Raw genomic sequence first — 23,978 nt, 5'->3', positions numbered from 1 at the left:
CAGCTCGTTAGCCTGATACGTTTTGCATTGTGTATATAACCTGTCCTATGTTCCCCAGTAATGGGTGAGCTATACTGTTGACCTTGGCGTATAATATCTAAACATATTGTTTCTACATCGAGATCTTACAGTTCGATAAATCACAGGTTCATTCAGTTCTAAACTCCAGCAGTAGTAACAATGCTGGGTAAGAAAAAAAAAAAAAAAAGACCTCCACCTACATAAACACAGATTTGTTTCTTAGTTTGAAAAACAATGTAACACAAATTTATTCAACAATCATGTTGCGTCCTGTGTGTTGTATCTCAACTTATATGAAACAAGATATATTCATATATCTCTGAGCCAATCTTAACGCAAATAAAATAATGTGCAACACAAATTGTCTCAATATATAATGAAAATAAAAGTATCCCTTCTGGTACCCAAATTCAACAAACTAAATATCCTTTATTTTCAGACTCTCATCCTTATAAAATGTTAAAATAACAGAATAAAATAAATAAAGTTTACTTCAAGCTGCTTGGAATGTTAATTATTCAATCCTGAATTTATTTATGACATCATTTGTGTCAGTTTTCTGTATTTCTTTTTGTTACCTTGGGCCCAAGGGTTAAAGCAAATTACCTGAGAACTCCGTGGAAAGGAAAAAGTATCAAAATAAAAACTGAAACCCCTTAAGGCTGGGATACACTGTGCGATTTTTTCAATCGTTGCACTCAGCTCCAGCTCAAACTGTGCGACTCAGACGCTGAGCCCAAATGTGCGCAGCTCACGATTCATATTCTCACACTGTACGAACCGACACTCTGAAACGGTCTGACTGCTCACACTGTACGTTCATACACGAAACGTTGGGGTCTTTTTTCCAGAAATGCAATCTACACATTAGAAGAAGAAGAAGAACACTGAAGCGTTGCCATTAAAACAGACGAAGAAGAAAAACCCGGAAGTGGAGAGACACTCGTTAATCTCAGCAAAAAGTGCTTTAAAAAAGAAAAGACGGCGATGTGATGGACAAGGAACTGGCTGGACAGACGTGGACAGTAGAGTCCATCAATTTTACAGCGGTCCTACGGTGTTTGCGCATGCGCAGTGTGAGCGTTTATGGTAAGCCGGTCCGTGGCACTGCTTCAACTGTGCGATACCCTCACGAGGAGCGACCCATGTACACTACACAATGCACAACACACGATCTAGCAGAGACTCGCACGACCCCACAAAATAGCCACACGAGTCGAAAATCTGCTCAAAATGGGCCAAAAATCGCAGTGTGTGCCTACCTTTAGTTGGCTCCTTTGATTCGATTTCTTACTGCTACTGGGACCAGGACCACATTCCTCTGAGCAGTGGAGACGATCTGATGGTGGTAGGAACACCCCCTCTGTCGTCAGTAAATTGTTTCTCAACAAAAAACCCTACACACGACACGAGCGTGCAGAAAATTATTGCTCAGTTTCAACTTTTCCGGTCCATAGTCCCATGTGTTAATTAAATAACAGCATGAAGTTTGATCATGTTGAAAACCAAAAAAACCAAACATGCACAAATGATTAATATCTTGCTTTTAGCTTAGCTTCTAGGCCGCAGTGCAGCCAACAGCGAAAAGTGTGAAAAAAACCTCAGCATCAGCCATATCTTCAGCTCACACGTCACACCTTCATTATACAACAACAACGCAAAACAACATAACACACAACTTCAAAATTTTATAAAAACATTATACAACTTAACACTAACTTCAGGTGCTAACTCACCCCAGAATCTTTCGACGGAAAAAACACGTCAGCTCTTCAAGCTCGCTTGCAGTTATTTGTGTTTTAACACTCCCTCTCTGACAATAAAATATTAATCAACTACTCATCATTTGGAACTCTGCACATAACTATTACTTTGATTCCAGACCTGTCCGTGGCTGTTGAAGTAGCTGAGAGAGGCACAATGCTTTCCACATGTGTATACAGCAAGTAGCTAGCAGCATGGCCTGTGGGTGAAGTGCGCATGTGCAGTGCGTTCCAGGGCAGTACGAAACTAGAGTAAAAGAATAACCTGAATTACATGTAGCTAAAAAAAAAATGCTGTTAATTTGTTTTTCCTTATTTATTTTCATAAGCATTTTCAACAGCAGAATGTGCACTTGGAATATGCCACAGCTTACTTTACATTACTGTGTCAAGGTTGAAAAATTGCTGTTTTAATATTTGAGCAGCTGTTTTGTGCTTTATTTGCACATCATATTTTACACAGTGTAGCCTCTTCAAGGGGGCAGCTCAACATAAAACACTTTTAAAACCGCTCCGTGTTGTTTTCTTGTACTTCGTGTGTTTCCATCAACATCAAGTTACCTCAATCATCAAACGGCAAACAGGAAGTGATGCAGCCAAAAGAAAAGCATCAAACATTTAACCGGAAGTTAACTACAACTGATTGTAAAACATAGTGATAAGCACCAAAATAAAACACTTTAAACCTTGTTTACACACAAAAATGTACCTGGGGTTATTTACACACAGTAATAGGTAAATATACAGGTAGTTTATTTAATGCCCTGTTGAAAAGACAGCAGGTGAAACATAGTCATTTTACTATTTCAGTGGTGTTTGTGTGAAATGTCTGTGTTGCAAACATCTGCAACTTTACTTCCCCTCTGCTCTACAGCTGGACTTTACAGATCAGTTTAAGTGGAAATATCGAAGGCCCATTGCACTCCCTGGGTCGGTCATCTTTACACAGCCCTGTGATGAGCTGATTAAGAAGATGATGGCGGTTTCTGCCAAGCTTTGTCTCTGCTTGTGAGTAACATGGAAAGTTGTGCAAATCATATACATGTCATTTAAAAATTAAAAAGACTATTAAATGTTATCACTCTTCTTAAAATATGTCTTTAGTGCGTCTTTAAGTTAGAAAGTGAGTAGACTCGTTACTGAAACAAAGGTGGCAAAAGTATAGATACTAAATGACTCTGGTAAAAGTATTGAAGTTGCTCCCTTAATTACTGTAAGTAAAAAAGTAAAACAAATTTCCCTTCATCAATAAAACAGGGTTATTAAAACAGCAAATTCCATTTATTTTACTTTTCTAAGAACTTGCAGAATACTGGTACATGAAAACAAGTTAATTCTGTTACCTTTGAACATCACAGGGGTATTCCATAAACCAGGTTATGTTCAAACTCTGAGTATGTTCGGGCTCAAATGAGGGAAACTCTGAGTATCCCATTCTTAAACGCGAGGAATGTTCTTCTCTGAGTATGTTACCCTGGCAACATTGTCCGTGAACTAAACCTGGTCGCTGGCAGGTTTTATCGAAGAAACCCTGGGTTTCTACCTGGCTCCGCCCACCTGAACACCATTTCTAAACACATTAATGAACCTTAACACTCTTCTCTGAAACACATTAGTAACATTACACACCACAGACGTGCTCAAATCATTACTATGTTGTGTTGCTTCAGGTTTTTTTTTTTTTTTTTTTCTGTGCAAACAGTAGTTTTCTTTATAACATTGTGGATACAGAGCATTAAGTGAAAGACACTGAGAGGTTGATCTGCATTAAAACATCGACTGACGTCTGTAATAAAGTTCCCTGAATACAAACCTGTGGATAATGTAAAGGAGGCGATGACAATTTAAATTAATCCACTTTTAAGGCTATTGTTATTGTTAAACTGGTTCGCGTCCCACTTCAGTGTTTTTTATGACATATTTTTTGGACGTCGAGATTACTCTGGCGACAATATTACATTAAAAATCAATATAAACCATGTGATATCAAGCGGCAGTCACTGTCTTTATATCCAATGTAACAGAGGGGACTCTCTATGCAGCCATCCAATGCTGCTGCCACGTCTCCTCAGACACATTTTATTCATATTATTCACCGCTCATCATGTCACTGAAGCAATAAAGTGATGAAGCGACCAAAAAGTGTGACTAATTACGGGTGATTTAAGCCACTATTGTCACTGAAGACTGAACGCACCTTTAGAACAGGCTCGTATTCCTCAAACACCGGCTTATTTCACCCATTAGGGTGAATAAATCACTCTATTCCATCATCAATCGCTCTGATCCATTGATGATGGCTTTTTATTGTGCGCGTGCAAACCCGAGTAAGTAACCCAAGGTTTACTTACTCGGGGTTGATTAACCCACTTCATACCAGCTGTAACGGAATCCGAAATCCAGAGTTTCTCATCGTGGGGTATGTTGACCCAGAGTTTATGGATAGACTCAGAGTTTGTTAACCCTCCTTTATGAAATAGCCCTCAGAGGTGTATTCCAGAAAGTGGGTTATGTTCATACTCTGAGTATGTTCGGGCTTAAATGAGGGAAACTCTGAGTATCAGATTCCTGAAAGCGAGGTAAGTTCTACAAGGAGTGTGTCATCATGGTAACATTCTCCGTGAACTGAACCTGCTCGCTGGCAGGTTTTGTTTAAGAAACCCTGTGTTTCTACCTGGCTCCACCCACCTGAACACCACTTCTCAAGAAACACTTTCATTTACCTTGACACTCTTCTCTGACCACACATTTGTAATACTACATACCGCTCACATTGTTACAAATGTTGTGTGTTGCTTTACGTATTTTTGCATACAATAGTTTTCTTTATAACATTGAGGATGCAGAGCATTTAGGGAAAGGCACTGTATGGTTGTTCTGCATTAAAAACACCTACTGACGTCTTTTGATAAAATTCCCTAGATACAAACTTGTGGCAAATGTAAAGGGGGATATGTCAATTTAAATTAATACACAGTTAAGGCTCGACATTACATTATTCATACTGTAATACAGCTGGATGTATAGTTGTAGAATTAATCACATAGTTTAAAAGTTATGGTGGTGCAGCGGGTGAAGAAGCATGCTTGGGAACAATGGCTTACGGGTTCAAATCTAAGCTTAGTCATATTTTTTATGAAGTCTTTTTTTGGATGTCCAGATGACTCTGGCAACTAAATTACATAAAAAGTCAATATAAATGACAAAACTTTGCAAATAAAATACCCAGGGGCACAAACAGACTACACAGACCCCTGAGCACCTGGAAAAGGCAGTGACTGATATTGAAGAACAACTGGGTGATCATCAGCAGAAGATTTGCGAGCTGGAAGGCAGAGTGAGCGGAGTGGAAGATGCGAAAGCAAGGCAGCAGCGGGTGCTATGTTACCTGCTTAAATGTGATAAGCAACTCACGAATATACTGTATGTGACGACCTACAAAACAGGCAGAGGAAGAAATAACCTTTGTATATTCCAAATACCAGAAACGAGTGAACAAGGTGATGTGTTTTGTGGAAGGCTTTTTGCCTAAAGTGCTGAAGCTGCTGCTTAACTTGGGCATTAAAATTGAAAGAGCGCACTGCTCACTGCAGGCCAGACAAACCCCCTCCTTTCTGCTTACCGCTCTCTGTCATCCTGTAAAAATTGGAAGTCGTCCTATTCCACAACCGAGTCCGGTGTTAGCGGTGTGAGACATCCCTGCGCGACATCCCAGTCGTTTCTTCCTTAGTTCACAAAGGATGTCGGGTCTTGCTGCATAGGCTGGTGTAGCATTAGCATGGAGTGCTAACAGCTATTGGTGTAAACAATGGGGCCGTGGCTCCAAGCAGTGACTCCGGACACAATCGCAAAGATTGCAGAAACAAGCAGCAGAAAAAGTAGTGCAATTTGGGCGTCCAGTAGTGCAGTTTGCATTTACATTAATGGCAATTAAGTATAATATAAATTCTATATTAAATTGCAGTGTTTGTTTTAGCTGTAAGATAGTTAGAGAGGGAGGAGCTCACATTCTAGGAGGAGGAGGAGGAGAGAAGATTGTCAGGAGGAGGAGTTTCAGGTACGGGGGAAAACCCAACTCGACCACTTGGAGCTGACTTTTTACAAAATGTGGAATAACAAGCGAGGGAAGAAACAGAACTTTTTCAAATTTGGTCCTCTGAATGAGGCTAAAGAGATGTATATCACAGTTGCAAAACAGTTATAAAGTGATTTTTTCATCATACCTCCCCTTTCAAGAGACACACCTTACAGAAATAGAAGACCAAAAATTAAAAAGGGAATGGGTAGAATACATTTAAAATAGCTCTTGTGAAAAATGCAAAAAGAGGAGGAGTTATACTGTTTAGTAAATCTGTGTACTTTTATTGTGAAAAGGTCTGTCAAGAAATAGAGGGCCGCTATGTTATAGTTATGGGGACAATTGCTGGACTTAAAATAACAATTTTGAATGCTCATGCGCCTAAGGAAGACTGCATTTATTTTTTCAAAAAGCTCGCACATCTGGTAGCAGACAATAGGGAGTGTATTTTTATTATGGGTGGGGACTTGAATTGTGTACTGAATAATAACTTAAACAAATTACCAATATCCTCAAGACCTCAAACCAGGATGTCTAAAAGTCTATCATATATGTTGAAGGAACTAGGGTTGATAGATGCATCACGTCATCTTCACCCAAATGCCGCAAGTGCATGGGAGTTACTCATGGTTAAATCACTTCTTAGTTAAAAAAAAAAAAAAAAATGACATATACTGGGTAAGATATGTGTGATTGGCTCAGTAACAATTTCAGACCATAGTCCAGTTACAATGGCACATGATTTTGGGATTGGAGCCATGTATGAAGTATTGGAGAATTAATGTCTCATTACTAACAGATGCTAAAACCAGGGAAGAAATAAAATTAGCTATACTTGGAATACTTTACTTTGAATAGGAATAGACTGGTCTCATCCTCCATCTTATGGGATGCAGGAAAAGCCTCAATAAGGGGAAAATAATGTCAATAGGAGCAAGTTTAAAAAAGATGGACTTGAAAAAAAAGTGAAATTGGAAACTGAAATCATAAGAATAGAATTTGAACATAAACAGCAAGGGAAACAAGAAGTGCTAGATAAACTTAAAGAAAATAAAACCAAGTTGGATGAAATATTAACATATAAGGCCAAGGGTGCCCTCAGGTTTATTGATAGGAAATACTATGAACTGGGAAACAAGGCCAGCAGGTTATTTTCATTTCAATTACAGAATTAAAATTAAACAACCTTTTCTAATGATGTTGAAAGAAACCCAAAAACAATATCAGATGCTTTTGCTAAATATTATGAACATCTATATAAAGGTAATTTACAAGAATCAAAAAAAGAAGAAAAAAAAAGATTTCTTTAAAACTCTTTAAGTTGGCCAAACTGAATGCTGATGAAGCCTCTGCATCAGTAGAACCAATTAAAGAAATAGAGATTAAAGAAACAATAGTGAAATTAAAGCCTCGAGCGGCATCATAGGATCCGAAGGAGTGGCCAGGGTTGGAAACCCATTTGTATCAAAAAAGAGAAATTTGCATATGAGAGTTATAGCAGTTTTCTATTATGGCGTGCACCATCAAAGAACGCAAAGCATGATGGGAAATTTTCACATTGATTGTTGTTTAGGGCTGGACAGTCATCATGTGTATCAAATATGAGGCTGTTTGAACATTGTATATGAGAGTTATAGGATTTTTTCTGTCATGGCCTGCAAAAAGGCGCCAGTCAAAAAAATGCAGTATGAAAGGGAAAACCAGATAAAAATCACTTGTCGTGTCGCCCCAGGTGATGATGTGGATAGTAAAAAAGGTGTAGTGTGGAAAAAAGGTCTTCATTGAAAACTGACTTGCAAAATAATACAAAGTTTATTGAAACAAACAGGATCAAAAAACAGGACAGAGACAGAGACCTTTGAGAGCAAGGAGGTCAAATCATGCTCTGAGGCAAAAACAGGAGAGAGGCAGAACTCCTGTGAGAGCACTGATGGCCAAATTGTACTCTGGAGCAAAAACAGGAGAGAGGCGCCTATATCTCTCACAAAGTTTTCAGACATCACATGATAACTAAATTACCCTTCACTGGGACACAAAGAAAAGAACCAACAATTGTCCATTATGGTGGTAAGACTCCAATATGTCAATGAACAAAGGCCGGAGTTAGAGTCGTTTATGACATGAAGCTGGAATTGGAGGAAGAGCAGGCATGTGAACAGGGTGCTTTCAAGGGTCACATGCAAACAGCAGGTCTTCAAAGGGTGACTGAATTTGGATTGTGAAACCAGTTCAGCAGCATGACGAAGGCAATACTCAGCTTTAAATGAAAAGGAATATTGCATAAAATGAATATCATATTTAGTAGTCAATACACCTCACACTCTCAGTGAATTTGATGTGAATCCATTGAAAAATAGCCAAGATATAGCATTTAGAATGTGATGGCGAAGGATTTTCTGGGGACATGATAGGCCCCACCCACTGATCACAGCCTGTTCTTCCTCCATCAGCAACCTGCTCCCATAAGATCCATCCAACACTATTTTGAAGTCAACACGACACATTGTCTTTCTGCTAGAGCTGTTAGCATCGGACACCACTAAAAGCAACGCCCTCTGAGAACGCAAGGCATGATGGGTAATTAGGCCTGAGTGCCACAAGCTGGCAAAGGGCCTCTTGCTCTTGTAGTGAGAGAAGGGGCAAACGCAATGTTTGCATAGGCTCTGTTATGTCGTAGGCATGCCCCCACGCTTTTCCGAAAAAATGTACAGTTCTTTCTTTCTTTCTTTCTTTCTTTCTTTCTTTCTTTCTTTCTTTCTTTCTTTCTTTCTTTCTTTCTCAGGGTCAAAACCAACTCACCTACTTTTCACCCACTAAACCATTATGTAAAATCTCAAAAATTCAAACAAAGTTCACTCATGCACTTCTCTAATAATTTTTTATTTTAAAAATGTAAAAATGTGACGCAGACCCAAGTATACCAAAAAAGCATTACGAGATAGGAATTACCAAAAAAATAATTCATCGTAGAATCATGAAAATTGACACAGAAGAAGACCATGACAAGACAAGTAAAAAATATTATTAAGACCATGCCAAAAAATACACAGGAAGTCCAGAATCTTGAATTGAAAACTGAAAATTGCAAAATATCTATTTTTGCTCACGTTGTATTTTAATGCATTACTCTGAGGGCGTTTCACTGACGGGGTTCAAAATTGCTCGAGATTATCTAGAGAAGTGGGACACCAAATGTTAAGATTAGATCGGGGCTTTCGCCTTTAATTGGCCATGTAATGTTAGTACATTAATGGAATTCATCCTCTGCATTTAACCCATCCCTGAGGAGCAGTGGGCAGCCATTTTGCGGCGCCTGGGGAGCAGTTCGGGGTTAAGGGACTTGCTCAACATCCCACAGTGACGGCCCAGGTGAGGCTTGACCCGGCAACCCTCCGATTACAAGCCCAGCGTCCTTAACCACTAGGCCACCACTCCCCATGAATTACATTTGCATTAGCATGTAAACATGACCATTGTCACATGAAAACTAATTCCTAAACATTTCTTCCATTCATCAGTCTAACAAGCAACGAGAAGACTTTCCTCTGGAGTAAACGTTATTGCGCTGACAAAGGAAGCACTTTCCTCCACCTGCTGCTTGGTGGAGCCCCACGATGGCATCCAGAGGACCTGACAGAAATCTACACTGTGGTCAACAACTGGCTCATATACCTGCCTGAGGAAGCCCTCTTCTTGCTGGGCCACAGGTGAGTCTGCCCATTATTGACACTAACATTATCACATTCGTCTATGGGGTGAACTTTTTTGATGCCAACTGTGTTATATATAAAACTACACAATAATCTATAGAAGTTGTAAGAAGCTATGGAAAAGCAACCACTTCAATAAGTATGTAGATTCTTTTAAGGTTTTTGAGAAGAATATATGTTCAGTGTAGACACTGTATTCTAAAGCTATGGTTTAGTATCTGTGATTTCAAGTGTAATATGAGGCATTAAAACTGCAATAAGCACAAATGTGTTCCCACATGGCCCATGTTGGATTTGAATCGGTGAAACTTTGGTTGCAAGCCACTTCTTAACCATTAAGCCTGATATAGGATACTGTGCTTGTCGAGGGCATAGCTACACGTAGCTCTCTACATCAATGTAGACCCGCACGCCGTAATCTTATGTGCACCTCCCAAAAATTCTGACTGCACGTTGAGGTGACCTGGTCCATAAGGGCTGTGATTGGTTCACTCCAAACCTTACCCCCGGTCATAGCCTTTTCCAGTCAACACTGTATTGTTTCTTTCTTTTTGCGGAGTGATACTAAAGTTGACTAATTGAGTCAAAAAGAGAACAAAGTGCCAGTGTTTTATTATTTCTTTTCATGGCTGCTGCACACGTGAAGCACCATCAAATGGAGTCTGATCACAGATAAAAGGTGTATGTTTTCTGCAGTGGCAAATTTAGCCATTTGGGGGCTCCTGGCAAACAGTCATTTGGGTGCTCCTCAGTCTAGAGTTAATATTCTCTGTTCTTTTGTCTTCTGTCTTCTGCTTCAGTCTCTTCTGTATTGTGCTTGTGTTCAGATCTATCTATTTTTTTCTTCATCTCTGCTTGTTTTCACGTGTCATGTTTGTTCATCTCAATCTTCACTCTCTCAGTTTTGTCTTATTCTATCCTATGGGCTTTTTGTCATATTCTTTGTGCGCTTCTGTTTTTCACTTATTTGTGTGTTTTTTTTTTACTTTTGAGTCAATTCCCACCCTCCGATCTTGTTTTGATATACTGTATTTTGTCTGTGTGTGTTTGTCTTCCTTCCTCAGATTCCTTGTACTTTTAATACTGTATCGATAGAATAATTGTCAGTTATCTCATCAACCTCTCCTGAAGGAATGATGAAGGCAATGTAACCTGACGTTACAGTCCCTGTGGCTGCAGCACCACTGTCAGAGGCTGTAGTAACATCAGTGGAAGGAGCAGAGCAGGAAGGCTGCTTAGCTCTGGTTTGATATCAGCACCTAATTCCACCGAGGCAACAGTTAGAAATAAAGATACCTTCAGGAGTTTTGATATAAACATGTTTCTTTTCCCTCCTTTTTTTTTGGCTGTCACTTTTACAACTTCATTGTTGATACTATATTTCTCTTCCCACGATGGACACCACTCAAATCACGCAGAGCAATAAGGAGTGCCGCGCATCATGGAATAGTCCATGTAGTGACGACTGAGGAGGGTGGGGAATCAGCTAGACTCTATCAATTCATGAGATTTTGATAGATTTTGGCACTCTGATGCTATTTTTTAAGGGATTATGTAAATAAAACAATATAAATAACCAAACATACAACGATCAGGGGCCTTTTATGGGGCCCCAAGGGACATCGGGGCTCCAGGCAAGTGCCTGGTTTTCCTATGTAGGAGGATAAGGTTTATTAATAATGGTTATGAATGAGAATATTGATTATGATTATTCATATTACTTCAACGAATGCCAGGGTGCCACCTGGCATTCGTGCCAGTTTTTCTTTAGACTAAAGAAAGTATTGAACCAGGGAAGTAGATTCATACTGCACATCTACACATAAAATACATAGCTTTAATAAATCAGAGGAATCAACGATTAGTTTAAACTTTTATTTATATATTTATATATATATATATATATATATATATATATATATATATATATATATATATTACATAGTTCAATAAGAAACAAGAACAATGTGGTGATTAAATCATGATGAAATGCATTTCTAAGCTAATAAAAGTGAGGATTATATATATAGTAATGTGAATCACTATTCTAAACTAATCTAGACTAAATGTTGTAAATACAATCATAAAGTGAGCTCATAAAAACAAAGAGGGAAAGACAGACAGGGTAGAACGGACAAACATATATGACATGATGGATGTGTGAAACATATTGGGGTATTGTGTGTTTGTAGGAATGGGTGCTTTGTATGAGGATGTATTGCGGTTTAGGTGAGTCAATTATGCTGGTCCATTGTTCGCTGATCCATACCTTGAGATGCGGTCCGGGTTGGACCTGGAGGCATTCTGGGTTTGCAGGAACAAAGTTTGTGTGGCAGGAGCTGCGCTGGCGTGCTGCCGTGCTGCCGTTGAGTTTAAACAGTCCTCCGACCGATCCACAACCCCTTCTGGGTTGATTACAGCCGGTTTCAGACTAGGAGCAGGGGGACCACGATTTTGATCCGCGGTTGAGAAGGGAGGTCGGTTCGTCCAAACCTCTGGTGGTTGTTTCTTAAAAATCTAACAGTTTCACTTACAAATAAAATAAAAATGAAATGAAGGACTGGAAACATGAGGGAACGCGTTTGAGCATGAACGCCCGCGTCCAAAACTGAAGTTTTGTGAGCAGCGCGTCTTTTTAAATAAAACCTGAGAGACGCCTTTTGGTGGAGGTGTTTTGGTGGTCGGTGATTGGCTAGTCAGACCCAGTGTGTCGGCTTACAGCTGTAGTAGGCGTGTCTTTGGGTGCATATGTAGTATGTGATGACAAATATACAGAAGGCTCTAAACATAACACTTAAATGATTAATTGAGTGTAATTCAAATCATTCTTTCAACATCATATCCTAAAATATCATGTAATATGAGACAGTTTGATTTCAGACACTGCTGAAAAATAGCATAGTTAGTACTTCATAAACTGGAATGTCAAAATTCATGTTATGCTTTTTCTTTACTTTATAGTTAACTGTGAATACCTTAAACTAACCTTTGTGATGTTTCCTGGTATTTCAAGCACCTTTTAAATGATGAAACATTTTAAAATAGCATTCTGTTGGTTATTGAATTACCTGAAAAAGAGTGGCAAACGAGACAATATTTGCAATTTCAATTTCTGCAGGAACCATTCTAATAATGATTTATTTTGTGACTTTTCAAACATAGTACAGTTTCTTTGTTGTCATTTGAGCAGGAAACAGAAAGCTGGTGTTATTCAACATTCTGTGGGACCTCTGGAGGTGACAAATCCACAGAGTGTCGGAGCCCAGAGTTTGAAAACTTAGCATTTAAACATTGACTGATCGTTTCCTTTTGATTGTAATGTAAAAGAGAGGTGAAAACAGGAGCAAACTCTTCTTGGATTCTCCTGTTCCTTGGAGGTGGATTCTCCACCTCGAACAGGAGGTGGGAGAAGGTACCCATTCACTCCGTTGAATGGTGAGACTAGTGTCTCTTGGTCAGAGTTCAACTTGGAGGATTTGATTCCCTACACTTAATAGTACACTTCGCCCTTGGTTTTGTGTTATTATTGCTACTCTGCTTTGTCTATGTACCTTCATTGTGTTTGTGTGTGCGTGTGTGTTTTATTAACAGTAAACAATGACCAACAAGGTGCAGAGGCTGCCAGTGGAGCGCAGACATGACGTTATGTTTAATGTCTACAGCTCGATACACTTTTATACTTTGTTTGCATGTTGCATATGTTTATATTGCAGTGCACATTTTGAAACAAATGTTTTCATGTTTGTGTACAACAATACACACATTAGGCAGGTAAGTAATAATCCTGGAATAAATAGCGTTTTATATATGTTTAAAAAACATTGTTTACTGCGACCGGAAGATGAACAAAGACTTTTGAAATACTCCTCCGAAACCTCACACAGCCACAACCCCCCTCTCATAAGATTCAGCACACCTGTTGCTCATAACTGATAGCGAGAGGATAAAAGACCACATGAAGTTTACTTAAAAGCTGAACAATGCACCGTGTTTGATAACCTACGTGACCCGGACCTCAGCACGTCAGCAGCAGCAGCAGCCAGTGTCGACCTCGGACAAATTGAAGTGAGTGCCAGCGGTGCCAGTGTGGCACACATCATCACAGATGATGACAGCAGCCTTACCTCTTCGTGTCAGTCTAGTAATTTAATGCCAGCAAATGGCAAGCTAGCAAACACAGTTGCCATTCAACGTGTGACAACAAAATATAGGCTATGTCTGTAAGCCCATAACAAGTATTGTTTGGAGACAAAATGTTGAACTTAAGCTTTAGCACCATATTTAAAAGACACAGTTTTGCATTTACACAGGATTGCAACAAATTGGCTAGCTCAGGGGTTTACTGCAACCTGCGGCTCAGAAGCCACACGTGGCTCTTTGACTCTTTTGCAATGGCTCCCTATAGCTTTAAAAGAGTTTTTTATAGAGTTGTTTTTTTTTTTTTTTACAAAGGCTATTAATTATTATTGACATACAATCATAACAATATTATCTCCAGTATTATATAATTGAATACAATATTGTTTTGAATATCTAATATCTATTTCCATAAATTATAGCCAACAGTTAATTTCCATCTGTTGTCCCTAGACAGGCTGAAGTAATAAAATGTCACACTTAACAATGAGACATGGCGAGACACAAAACAATATACAAAAGGATTAAATACAGGACAAAGAACATAGGGATCATAAAATACAGTAACTTTTCATGTAAATGGAACACTCGGACCAGAACAACTACACTCTCAAGATAATAGACAGGATGCTGTAGGGCGAAGAAAAGGACAGGAGAAAGAAAAGCAGTTCACGTCCATATACTCAAAGTTGGTCAGTCACAGGAGTGCAACAATAAATGTACATTATTGAGTTTCATTATCATAATAATGTATTTAAAGTGCCACTGTGCATTGCAAATATCCCTGAATTGCCTTAAAAAAAAAATAATAATAATAACAACAGCAACAACAACAACAACAACAACAACAACAACAACAACAATAATAATAATAATAATATAAATAATAAAAGTATATATATATATTTAAAGTGTTATAGTGCATTACACATAGCCCTAATGTGCTCCTTTCTCTATTTTTTTTTATTTAAAGTGCTATAGTATATTGGATAAAACCCAATCGATACCCAACCCTACGTGTCAGTGTAGATCGCATGACCCGCAGGCCCCCGCGACCCTGACAAACAGGAATAAGTGCGTCTGAAAATGGATGGATGGATGGATGTTCTCAAGTGAAACCACATCCATCCATCCCAAAAAAAAAGTTTGTCGAAAGTGAAGATGCCACAAGTGCCACAAGCATCTGGCAACATGATCATGTGATCTTCATACATGATAACACTCGTCCACACAGAACTCTCTGACCACAAATAACATGGTCATTGGATTTGATTCATATAGTGCTTTTAAACCATCGATGTAATCCCAAAGCGCTTCAAAAAATCAGATCATTCATCCATTCACACATGAATGGGAACATCACGTTAGACTGGCCTCCTTACTCTCCCGATATAAATGAAAGAAATGTCATGTACATAGTTGTAATTACCAAGAGCGGGATGATATATTGTGCGACAAGATTTTACAATATCAAAATGTTGCAAGTAGGACGGGGACTTGGTTAATTGCAGGTTAAATGTGATTGACTCATTTCATGAGTTCCCAGTATACCCTTAATACTGATACAATCAGGAGGTCCCGATTATCATAATACAACAAAGTTAAATTACGACACAAAATACAAAATCTTACTTTCTCTAACTCAAAGCACTGCTTTCAGAAACACATTTTAAACATACTGCACTGGGAAGACAGGCAAAAACTACTAAAGTGCAACTGTACTATATCTGTTATATCAGAAAAAATAGAGCCATAATTGTTCTACATTTGTGTTATATCACAACAAAAAAACTGCCACAACATTTCAAAGATGTAGACACAGCTACAGATTTAAACTTGTTGTGCAAACTTGTTTGTTTTCAAATTCAAAATAAACACTAAATCACACTAAAACCAAGTGTACGCTGAGGGAACATCATTTTAACAGATACCACACTCGTTCCACTCCTGAACGTTCTCAATTTAGGAACTTTTGTTGCCTAATATTTTACAGTGACTTTGTAAAAATTAAAAGTTTCACATTCGGAGTTTTTAGGAGAAGCCTTATTTTGTAAAACATTTGTCCTCCTCAATGGAAAAAAGTTTGAACTTATAGAAGCTCAAAAGATTCATAATTAAGTAAATAAAAACATTTTGAAATAAATACCATTTGGATAAATAACAGACAAATATGCAATATGGCCATTATATTGTAAAATAAGGTAATATTATTATGAAATTTGTTGTATTCTTTAATATCTAATTATAATAATTTTATTATAATTAAATGTTTTCATAATGATTATTTTAACAATGTAATACTTTTTAAAATAATTACTATTTATTTTCCAAGATTTTATAAAATAAAAAGAATGTTTTTTACAAAGTCAATTTTTATTTTATAATTTCCTTTTCCACAATTGCCTTTTTATTTCATAAGGTTGTTTTTCAGCAGAATGACTTGGTCGTCAATCAAAGTACATAAGGTAGAACCAGTTAAGCAATTGGCTGATCCTTTACACAGACATGAGCAGCAGCACTTGCAGGATCAATTCAAGCGTAGAGAACTAATTCTGAGAAGCCTGAGCGCCACAAGTACATCACACGTTTGAGCAACACAATCTCATCCCATATTGTCGATCAATCAGGACCCCTTGACGTCAGTGTTCAACGCACAGGGTAGCCCTTTGGCGATCATTTTTGACACTGACGGTCCGTGTTCCGCCCACTCTTTTTAGTGGGATGACGTCAGGTCAAATGACTGCTGACTCCTCAATGATATCTCATATGTTTTTGTAGTAAATTGCCTTATTTCAAGATAGATTTTGGCTTTAGAAATGTTTTGATGACATTTCTAGTAATCAATGTACCCTTAACTTTCATAGTAACCATTTGGTTTATGTAAACGATCTGTAGTTTTTTGTTATAACAGACATTCTTCTGTGGTTGAAAACCTTTGGATGCCAAAAAAACTGCAAGCCAAAAGCAGATTCATTCACGGGCCGAGTGGATGTTGTAATTCTTTTGTTAAAACCTTTCCTATTTTCATCTCCTAACTGTGGTTGGGGAGACAACATGCAGCTTCTCCTCCGGTGTTAAATCCCAGAGACCTCATAAAAGAAACACCAGGCTGCATTGGTGTTGGATAGCTGTACTTTATTAACTACCTGCACTGTAAACATAAATCTCGCTACCTGTCCCGGTCACCATGTCAGACTGGACTCAGGACTTAAGACACACGCACATCGGCCACGCACATTCACTTGCTTCCTCAGTCCAAATTAATACATTCAAGCAAGACACATCTCTGCACTTTTCTTGCTTTATTTTATTATTATTATTATTATTATTATTATTATTATTATTATATTACTTCCCATTTTAATGTGTTCCTACACCTCGTTTCTACCACTGTGTCGGTCAAACAACGGCCATGACCGGTGTCAAGGAAAACTAATCAATCTTAAAGTATGAAGCAGAGGTCCAACCTACAAGCCTTGATTGCCAGATCGTCATTCTGCTGAAAAACGACATTATGAAATAAAAAATGATTAAATCAAAATTGACTTTGTAAAATATGTTTTTTTAATTTTTTAAATCTTGGAAAATAAATAAAAAGTCATTAATTCATTATACCACTACCGTCGCTGCTCTCCTCAGGGAGGCATTCAAGCTGGTTGTTTTGTTTGTTTGTTTGTTTGTTTGTTTTTGTTTATACTGTACTCTCCCTTCTGGAGGTACCATTGTATGGTACATGTGTGTGGGGGGGTTCCTTGCTCTTTTCAGTTAACTTTAGAGATTTTTTTTTTCCTATTCATTCACACATAAATGTCTTCTGCTAACTTAAATCCCAGCACTCCTGACATGGGCAAGCCAATTCGTCTTCTTAGTTGGAATGTACGTGGCATGGGCAGTCCAACAAAAAAGGCAAGGGTTTTTAGTCATTTAAAACGGCTTAATTCTGACGTAATTTTTTTTACAGGAGACCCATCATAGACTCAAAAATCCTTATAGGCTCCGGTCTCCCTGGATAGGTCAGACCTACCACTCTCATTTCAATTCTAAAGCTAGAGGTGTTGAAAATATGTTTAATAAAACGATTCAATTTCAATCTAATGAGATTATTGCTGATCAGGATGGTAGATATATTAGTAGCAGGCAAACTTATGCAAACAAAAGTGGTGTTAGTTATTGTTTATGCTCCAAACTTTGATGATGTCAATTTTTCTGACCGATTACTTGGTAATGTTTTTCATTTAAACACTTGTTTGATTTTTGGGGATGAACTGAATTGTGTGTTTGACCCTGCACTGGATCGCTCTCGTCCCAGTTCTACACCCCTGTTAGCCATGGCTAAATCTTTTTCTCACTTCATGACCCAAAGTGGTCTGGTTGACCCTCGGAGATCCCGTAATCCCTTGGTGAAGAAGTTTCCCTTTTTTCCCCCTGTGCATCAGTCATATTCAAGAATAGACCATTTTTTGTCGACAATAGACTCAACTTGTGTGTTGTTTTCTCTGATTACTCAAATACTTTAATATCCTATCATGCTCCTTTGTATCTAGTCACTAAAGGCTTATCTTAGAGGGCAGACTATTTCATTCTCCTCCCACTCCAACAAGAATCACAATGCCAGACTCACAGAATTAACATCTGCTATTGTTGACCTTGATCAAGAGTGCGCCTTAAAACAGAGTTTGATCTCATCTCTACCAGAAGTGATGAGCGCATGTTTTTTCAAACTCGACGTAATTATTATGAACATGGTGATGAAGCCAACCGACTGCTGGCACATTAGTTAAAACGTCAATTAAAAATTACTCCAATGTTATTGTTACGGATCCTGTTGAGATTAATAAAACATTTAAATATTTTTATTCATCAGTTTCCCACTGACACTACTGAAATGAATGAATTTCTGGCTAATCTTCAGATCCCAACTACTAAACCTGACCAAGTAAAATATTTGGATACTCTTCTTTTTCTTGAATAATTAAAATCTTCAATCAAAGCAATGCAGTCTAATAAGGCCCCAGGTCCTGACGAATTCCCGATTGAGTTCTTTAAGAAATTTATTGATAAACTGTCACCTTTACATTTGTCAATGTTTAATGAATCTTTGGAGAAGGACTTGTTATCACCCACTTTGTCCCAAGCCTCAATTATTCTTCTCTTAAAAAGTGAGAAAGACCCCACATTGTGTAACTCTTACAGACCCCTCTCCTTACTCAATGCTGATGTGAAGATTTTGGCTAAAACTGTTGCCACTTGCTTAAAGAATGTCTTGCCCAATTTTATCTCTGAGACGCAAACAGGATTTATTAAGGGACGCCATATGTTTTTTAAGACCCGCACTTTTTTTGTAATAATTTACTCCAATCACTCAGACAGTTTACCTGCGATTGTCATCTCAATGGACGCTGAAAAGGTGTTTGATAGGGTCGGGTGGGGATACCTGTTTGCAGTACTGGAGAAATTTGGATTTGGACATAAATGTATTAGTTATGTATACACTTCACCACAAGCCAGTGTTCATACAAACAATGTCCACTCTGACCATTTTGCTCTGGACCGCGAGACATGCCAGGTCCGTCCTCCATCGGTCTTTGAGTTAGCGATTGAACCATTGGCTATCTCATTAAAGTTCTCCAGTTCACCAAGAAGTGTTATTCGCAGTGGTGTTGAATACCGTTTATCTTTGTACGCTAATGATTTGTTGATGTAAGTAATAGATCCTGTATCCTGTCTTCCAGGTGTCTTTTCGGTTTTGGATAAGTTTAGCTCATTTTTGGGATACAAGCTAAATGTGAATGTTTCCCCATTAACGTAGCTGGTTCACTACTCCAACAAGTTGACTTGCCTTTTAAGATCACTCTCTCTAGTTTCAAGTATCTTGGGATCTTTTTTCGGAAAATTTTACTTCACTTATAGCTAAGTAATAATAATCTGCCTCTTACCTTGATTGGAATGTTCTTAAAATGAATATCCTACCAAAGTTTCTCTATCTGTTCCAATCAGTCCCTTTATTTTTACCTAAAAATTTCTTTGACACTTTGAATAAAATGTTTGGTTCTTTTATTTGGGGTGTGAGGTCCCCGAGGGTCCGGAGACCGTTATTGCAAAGATGCAAGTTTAGTGGTGGACTTGCCGTACCAAACTTTGAATTTTATTATTAGGCAACACATATTCATAAAATATGTTTTTGGATTGATTGTCCTCATTTATTTTTGGTGCAAATTGGAAAATCAATTTTGTTCTAATGTAGGAAATATTTCAAGTTTCTTGTGGCATCTCCTTTGGGCTCATTGTGTAGTGATCACCTGTTTTTCCCCTCACATATGGATTCCGCTTTCTCAGCATGGCGTTACAAAGGTATACATTGTTTCCTTTGTACATTGTACTATCTGAATACATTGTATTCAGATAGTACTTTCAATAACTTTGCCAATTTGTCCTCACTATATTATTTGCCCGCAAACCATCTGTTTAGGTACTTCCAAGTCAGACATTTTATCTCCAAACCTTTCCTTGCCTTTCCCACTGTACCCCCTCATCAGTTATGGGAAGATTTACTCGCATTTAAGATGCCAAGTAGAGAGGTTATCTCAGTAATATATTGCCACATGCTGGACCTCGAGGATCACTCCAACTCCAAAACAAGGGATGCATGGGAGGAGGAAATGGGTCTTCAAATTGATGAAGATAAGTGGGATATGGGGTGGTGAGTAGGTCAGGTACGGTCTCATCTTGTGCACGACTGGCATAGACGGCTGGTGATAGACAGGGTTCATTTTTTCAAATGAAGGTTGTCTAAAATCTTTCCGGAAGTAAACGATAAATGTGATCATTGCTCAAATTCACAGTGTCATATGAGTCGTATGTTTTTCTTTTGCCCTCGCCTGCATAACTATTGGTCCAGTTATTTTCATATAATGTCCACCGTAATGGGGATTGATTTACAACCCTGCCCATTTATTTCCATCTTTGGCACTCCTGGTAAGCCAAAACAACTAAATTTGTCCCAAAAAGAAATTATAAATTTTACCTCTTTGATTGTCAAACGTTGCCTCCTCCTTCAGTGGAAATCCTCTAACCCTCCCTGTGTATCACAGTGGATTACAGATATGATGTTCTTCCTTAAACTTGAGAATCAGAATCAGAATTCCTTTATTAACCCCAGGGGGAAATTGCTTTTGTTACAGCCACAGAAACAAAAATAAAAGAATAAAAACGTTAACAAAGACTAAAGAAAGAATAAATAATAAATAAGTGTTTATTCTTAAGTACAAGACTGCTAAAAATAGGGATCAGATACATACACATTACAGTAGTAGAAAATAAAGTAGGATAGATAATACTACTACTACTACTACTACCAGTGACGTGCTGTGACCACTAGGGTTGGGTAGGCATGTTGCAAATTGATTCAATTCAATTCAACTTTATTTGTATAAAGCAATTTACAAAAAAGTCATCTCAATGCGCTTATCAAAATAAAAAATTCATAATAAGAAAGAAAAACCCAACAAGATCCACATGAACAAGCATTTAGCCTTCTAACAAAATGAACATCGTGATACACCAATAAAAAACATAAATAATTATTTAATATAGCCTCCATACTCTCCCAACAAGATATATCTCATGACACGGCAGCACATCCGTTATTTGTGTTGGAAACACAGAAACACGGAGAAAAAGACAACAACAACAACTCAACATCCTCAGTAAGGAGCATCCACAAAGCCAATCCTTCCTTTTGTACCATTCACTGTGGAAAGTATGAACAATTTTCTGATCTTACCTTTGCTGAAGGTCTGGTAGCTCAGGTGTTGGTCTCCCATCTTTAAAAAGCCGTTTTTCCTCAAAAAAAAGTTTCTTTATTGTCTCTAGTGCTGTCATCCTGAAAAGCATAAAATGCTGACACTTTCAAACTTATAGGTACTGTAGGCTATTGGAAATGGAAAAGTAAATAATTTATATTTATATCATAATTAAAACCAATAATCAAAATATCAATTCATCCTTGGGTAGGCACCGCCTATCTTGCCTACCCTGATGGCACGTCTACTACTACTACTACTAATAATAATAATAATAATTAAAGCCGCAAGCAGCGTCATAGGGTCCGATGAAGCGGCCGGGGGCGGTAACCCACGGTCACGTATACCACTGTTGGGGATTTGGGAAGAGTTTTCGTAGGACGGCCCAAGAAGCGGCGCCCTCTGAGAGCGCAAGGCATTGTGGGTGTTTTTGGTTATCGTTTGTTGTTTGGGGCTGTACGTTCATCATGTGTATGAAATATGAAGCACTTTGAACTTTGCATTCTGGAGTTGTAAGCGTTTTCGTATAACGGCGTAGTTATGGCGAAGGATTTTCCTGTGTCATGATAGGCCCCTCCCACTTTTCACAGCCTGCTCTATTTGCCATAGCAATGTGCTTCCATCTAATAAGATTCATCCTACAGTGTTTTGAAGTCAACACGACATGTCGTCTTGCCGCTAGAGCTGCTGGCGTAGGACGGCCCAAGAAGCGGCGCCCTCTGAGAGTGCAAGGCATTGTGGGTGTTTTTGGTTATCGTTTGTTGTTTGGGGCTGTACGGTCATCATGTGTATCAAATATGAAGCACTTTGAACTTTGCATTCTGGAGTTGCAAGTGTTTTCGTATAACGGCGTAGTTATGGCGAAGGATTTTCCTGTGTGATTATAGGCCCCTCCCACTTGCCATGATGGGTAATTTGGTCATCGAGCGTTGTTTATGGATGGACAATCATCGTGTGTATCAAATATGAAGCAGTTTGAACTTTGCATTGAAGCGTTATAAGCATTTTCCTATTACAGCGTGTTGATGGCGAAGAATTTTCCAGTGACATTTTAGGCCCCTCCCACTGACCACAGTCTGTTGTTTCTTCAATAGGAATTTGCTCCCCTCTGTGTAGGTTCATCCTACAGTGTTTTTAAGTCAACACGACATATCGTCTGTCCGCTACAGCTGCTCGTGTAGGACGACCACAGAAGCGGCGCCCTCTGAGAACGCAAGGCATTGTGGGTAAATCGGTTATCGTTTGTTGTTTAGCTCTGGACAGTGATCGTGTGTATCAAATATGAAGCAGTTTGAACTTTGCACTCTAGAGTTATAAGCGTTTTCGTATAACGGCGTAGTTATGGCGAGGGATTTTCCTGTGTCATGATAGGCCCCTCCCACTTTTCACAGCCTGCTCTATTTGCCATAGCAATGTGCTTCCATCTAATAAGATTCATCCTACAGTGTTTTGAAGTCAACACGACATATCGTCTGTCCGCTACAGCTGCTCGTGTAGGACGACCACAGAAGCGGCGCCCTCTGAGAACGCAAGGCATTGTGGGTGAATTGGTTATCGTTTGTTGTTTAGCTGTGGACAGTGATCGTGTGTATCAAATATGAAGCAGTTTGAACTTTGCACTCTAGAGTTATAAGCGTTTTCGTATAATGGCGTAGTTATGGCGAGGGATTTTCATGTGTCATTATAGACCCCTCCCACTGGCCATGATGGGTAATTTGGTCATCGAGCATTGTTCATGGATGGACAATCATCGTGTGTATCAAATATGAAGCAGTTTGAACTTTGCATTGAAGCGTTATAAGCATTTTCCTATTATAGCGTGCTGATGCCAAAACAAACGATGCCGCCAAAACAAACGATGGAACCACACGACCGCCAGGTCTGACCGATTTGCACGAAAATCGCCACATGTAGTCTTCGCCCCAGAATGAGCAAAAAGTTACATTGTGACCCCGCCCAAAACCAAACAGGAAGTCAGCCATCTTGGGTCAAAGGTCAAAAATGGCGTTTCGCCCTCGAAACGCATCTGCGCTATATAGTCTGAGGGGATTCATCCAATTCGCTTAAAACTTGGCAACACCACATAGGACCCATTGAAGATGAAAAGTTATCAAAAGAATTTTCGTATCTGTCACGGTTTGGTCGTGGCGCCGCCACAAAAATGCAATGCTAATTTTCGTTAGCACGCAAAAAATTCCAAATCTCCATAACTCTGACACACAAACTTCGATCAGCTTCAAATTTCACACAAAGGACATGTGCCCAAGCTTGGTCATGACTGCTTTGAAACATTTCCCATCATGCCTTGTGTTTTCGACCGGTGTCATTTAAGGTCATGTACACGGTTAGCATTTACAGGACGCCGTTCTAGGAAAAAGCTTATAACTCTAGAATGCAAAGTTCAAACTGCTTCATATTTGATACACATGATGACCGTACAGCCATAAACAAAACTCGAGAACCAATT

General features: G+C 38.7%; 1 protein-coding gene across 4 annotated transcripts in view; it reads left to right on the top strand.

Moving 5' to 3' along the window:
* Window positions 1-23,978, top strand: part of pik3c2g (phosphatidylinositol-4-phosphate 3-kinase catalytic subunit type 2 gamma) — a 179,211-nt gene that overhangs the window by 96,986 nt on the left and 58,247 nt on the right. For all 4 annotated transcript variants that reach the window (XM_028450119.1, XM_028450121.1, XM_028450122.1 and 1 more), the window contains 2 exons: window positions 2,659-2,792; window positions 9,381-9,569. In XM_028450119.1, the coding sequence (XP_028305920.1) occupies window positions 2,659-2,792; window positions 9,381-9,569 (323 nt within the window). The remainder of the gene's footprint in view (window positions 1-2,658; window positions 2,793-9,380; window positions 9,570-23,978) is intronic.

The sequence above is a fragment of the Gouania willdenowi genome, chromosome 6 (genome assembly GCF_900634775.1).
Source record: "Gouania willdenowi chromosome 6, fGouWil2.1, whole genome shotgun sequence".
Lineage (NCBI taxonomy): Eukaryota > Metazoa > Chordata > Actinopteri > Blenniiformes > Gobiesocidae > Gouania > Gouania willdenowi.
This window is presented reverse-complemented; position numbering and strand designations above follow the sequence as displayed.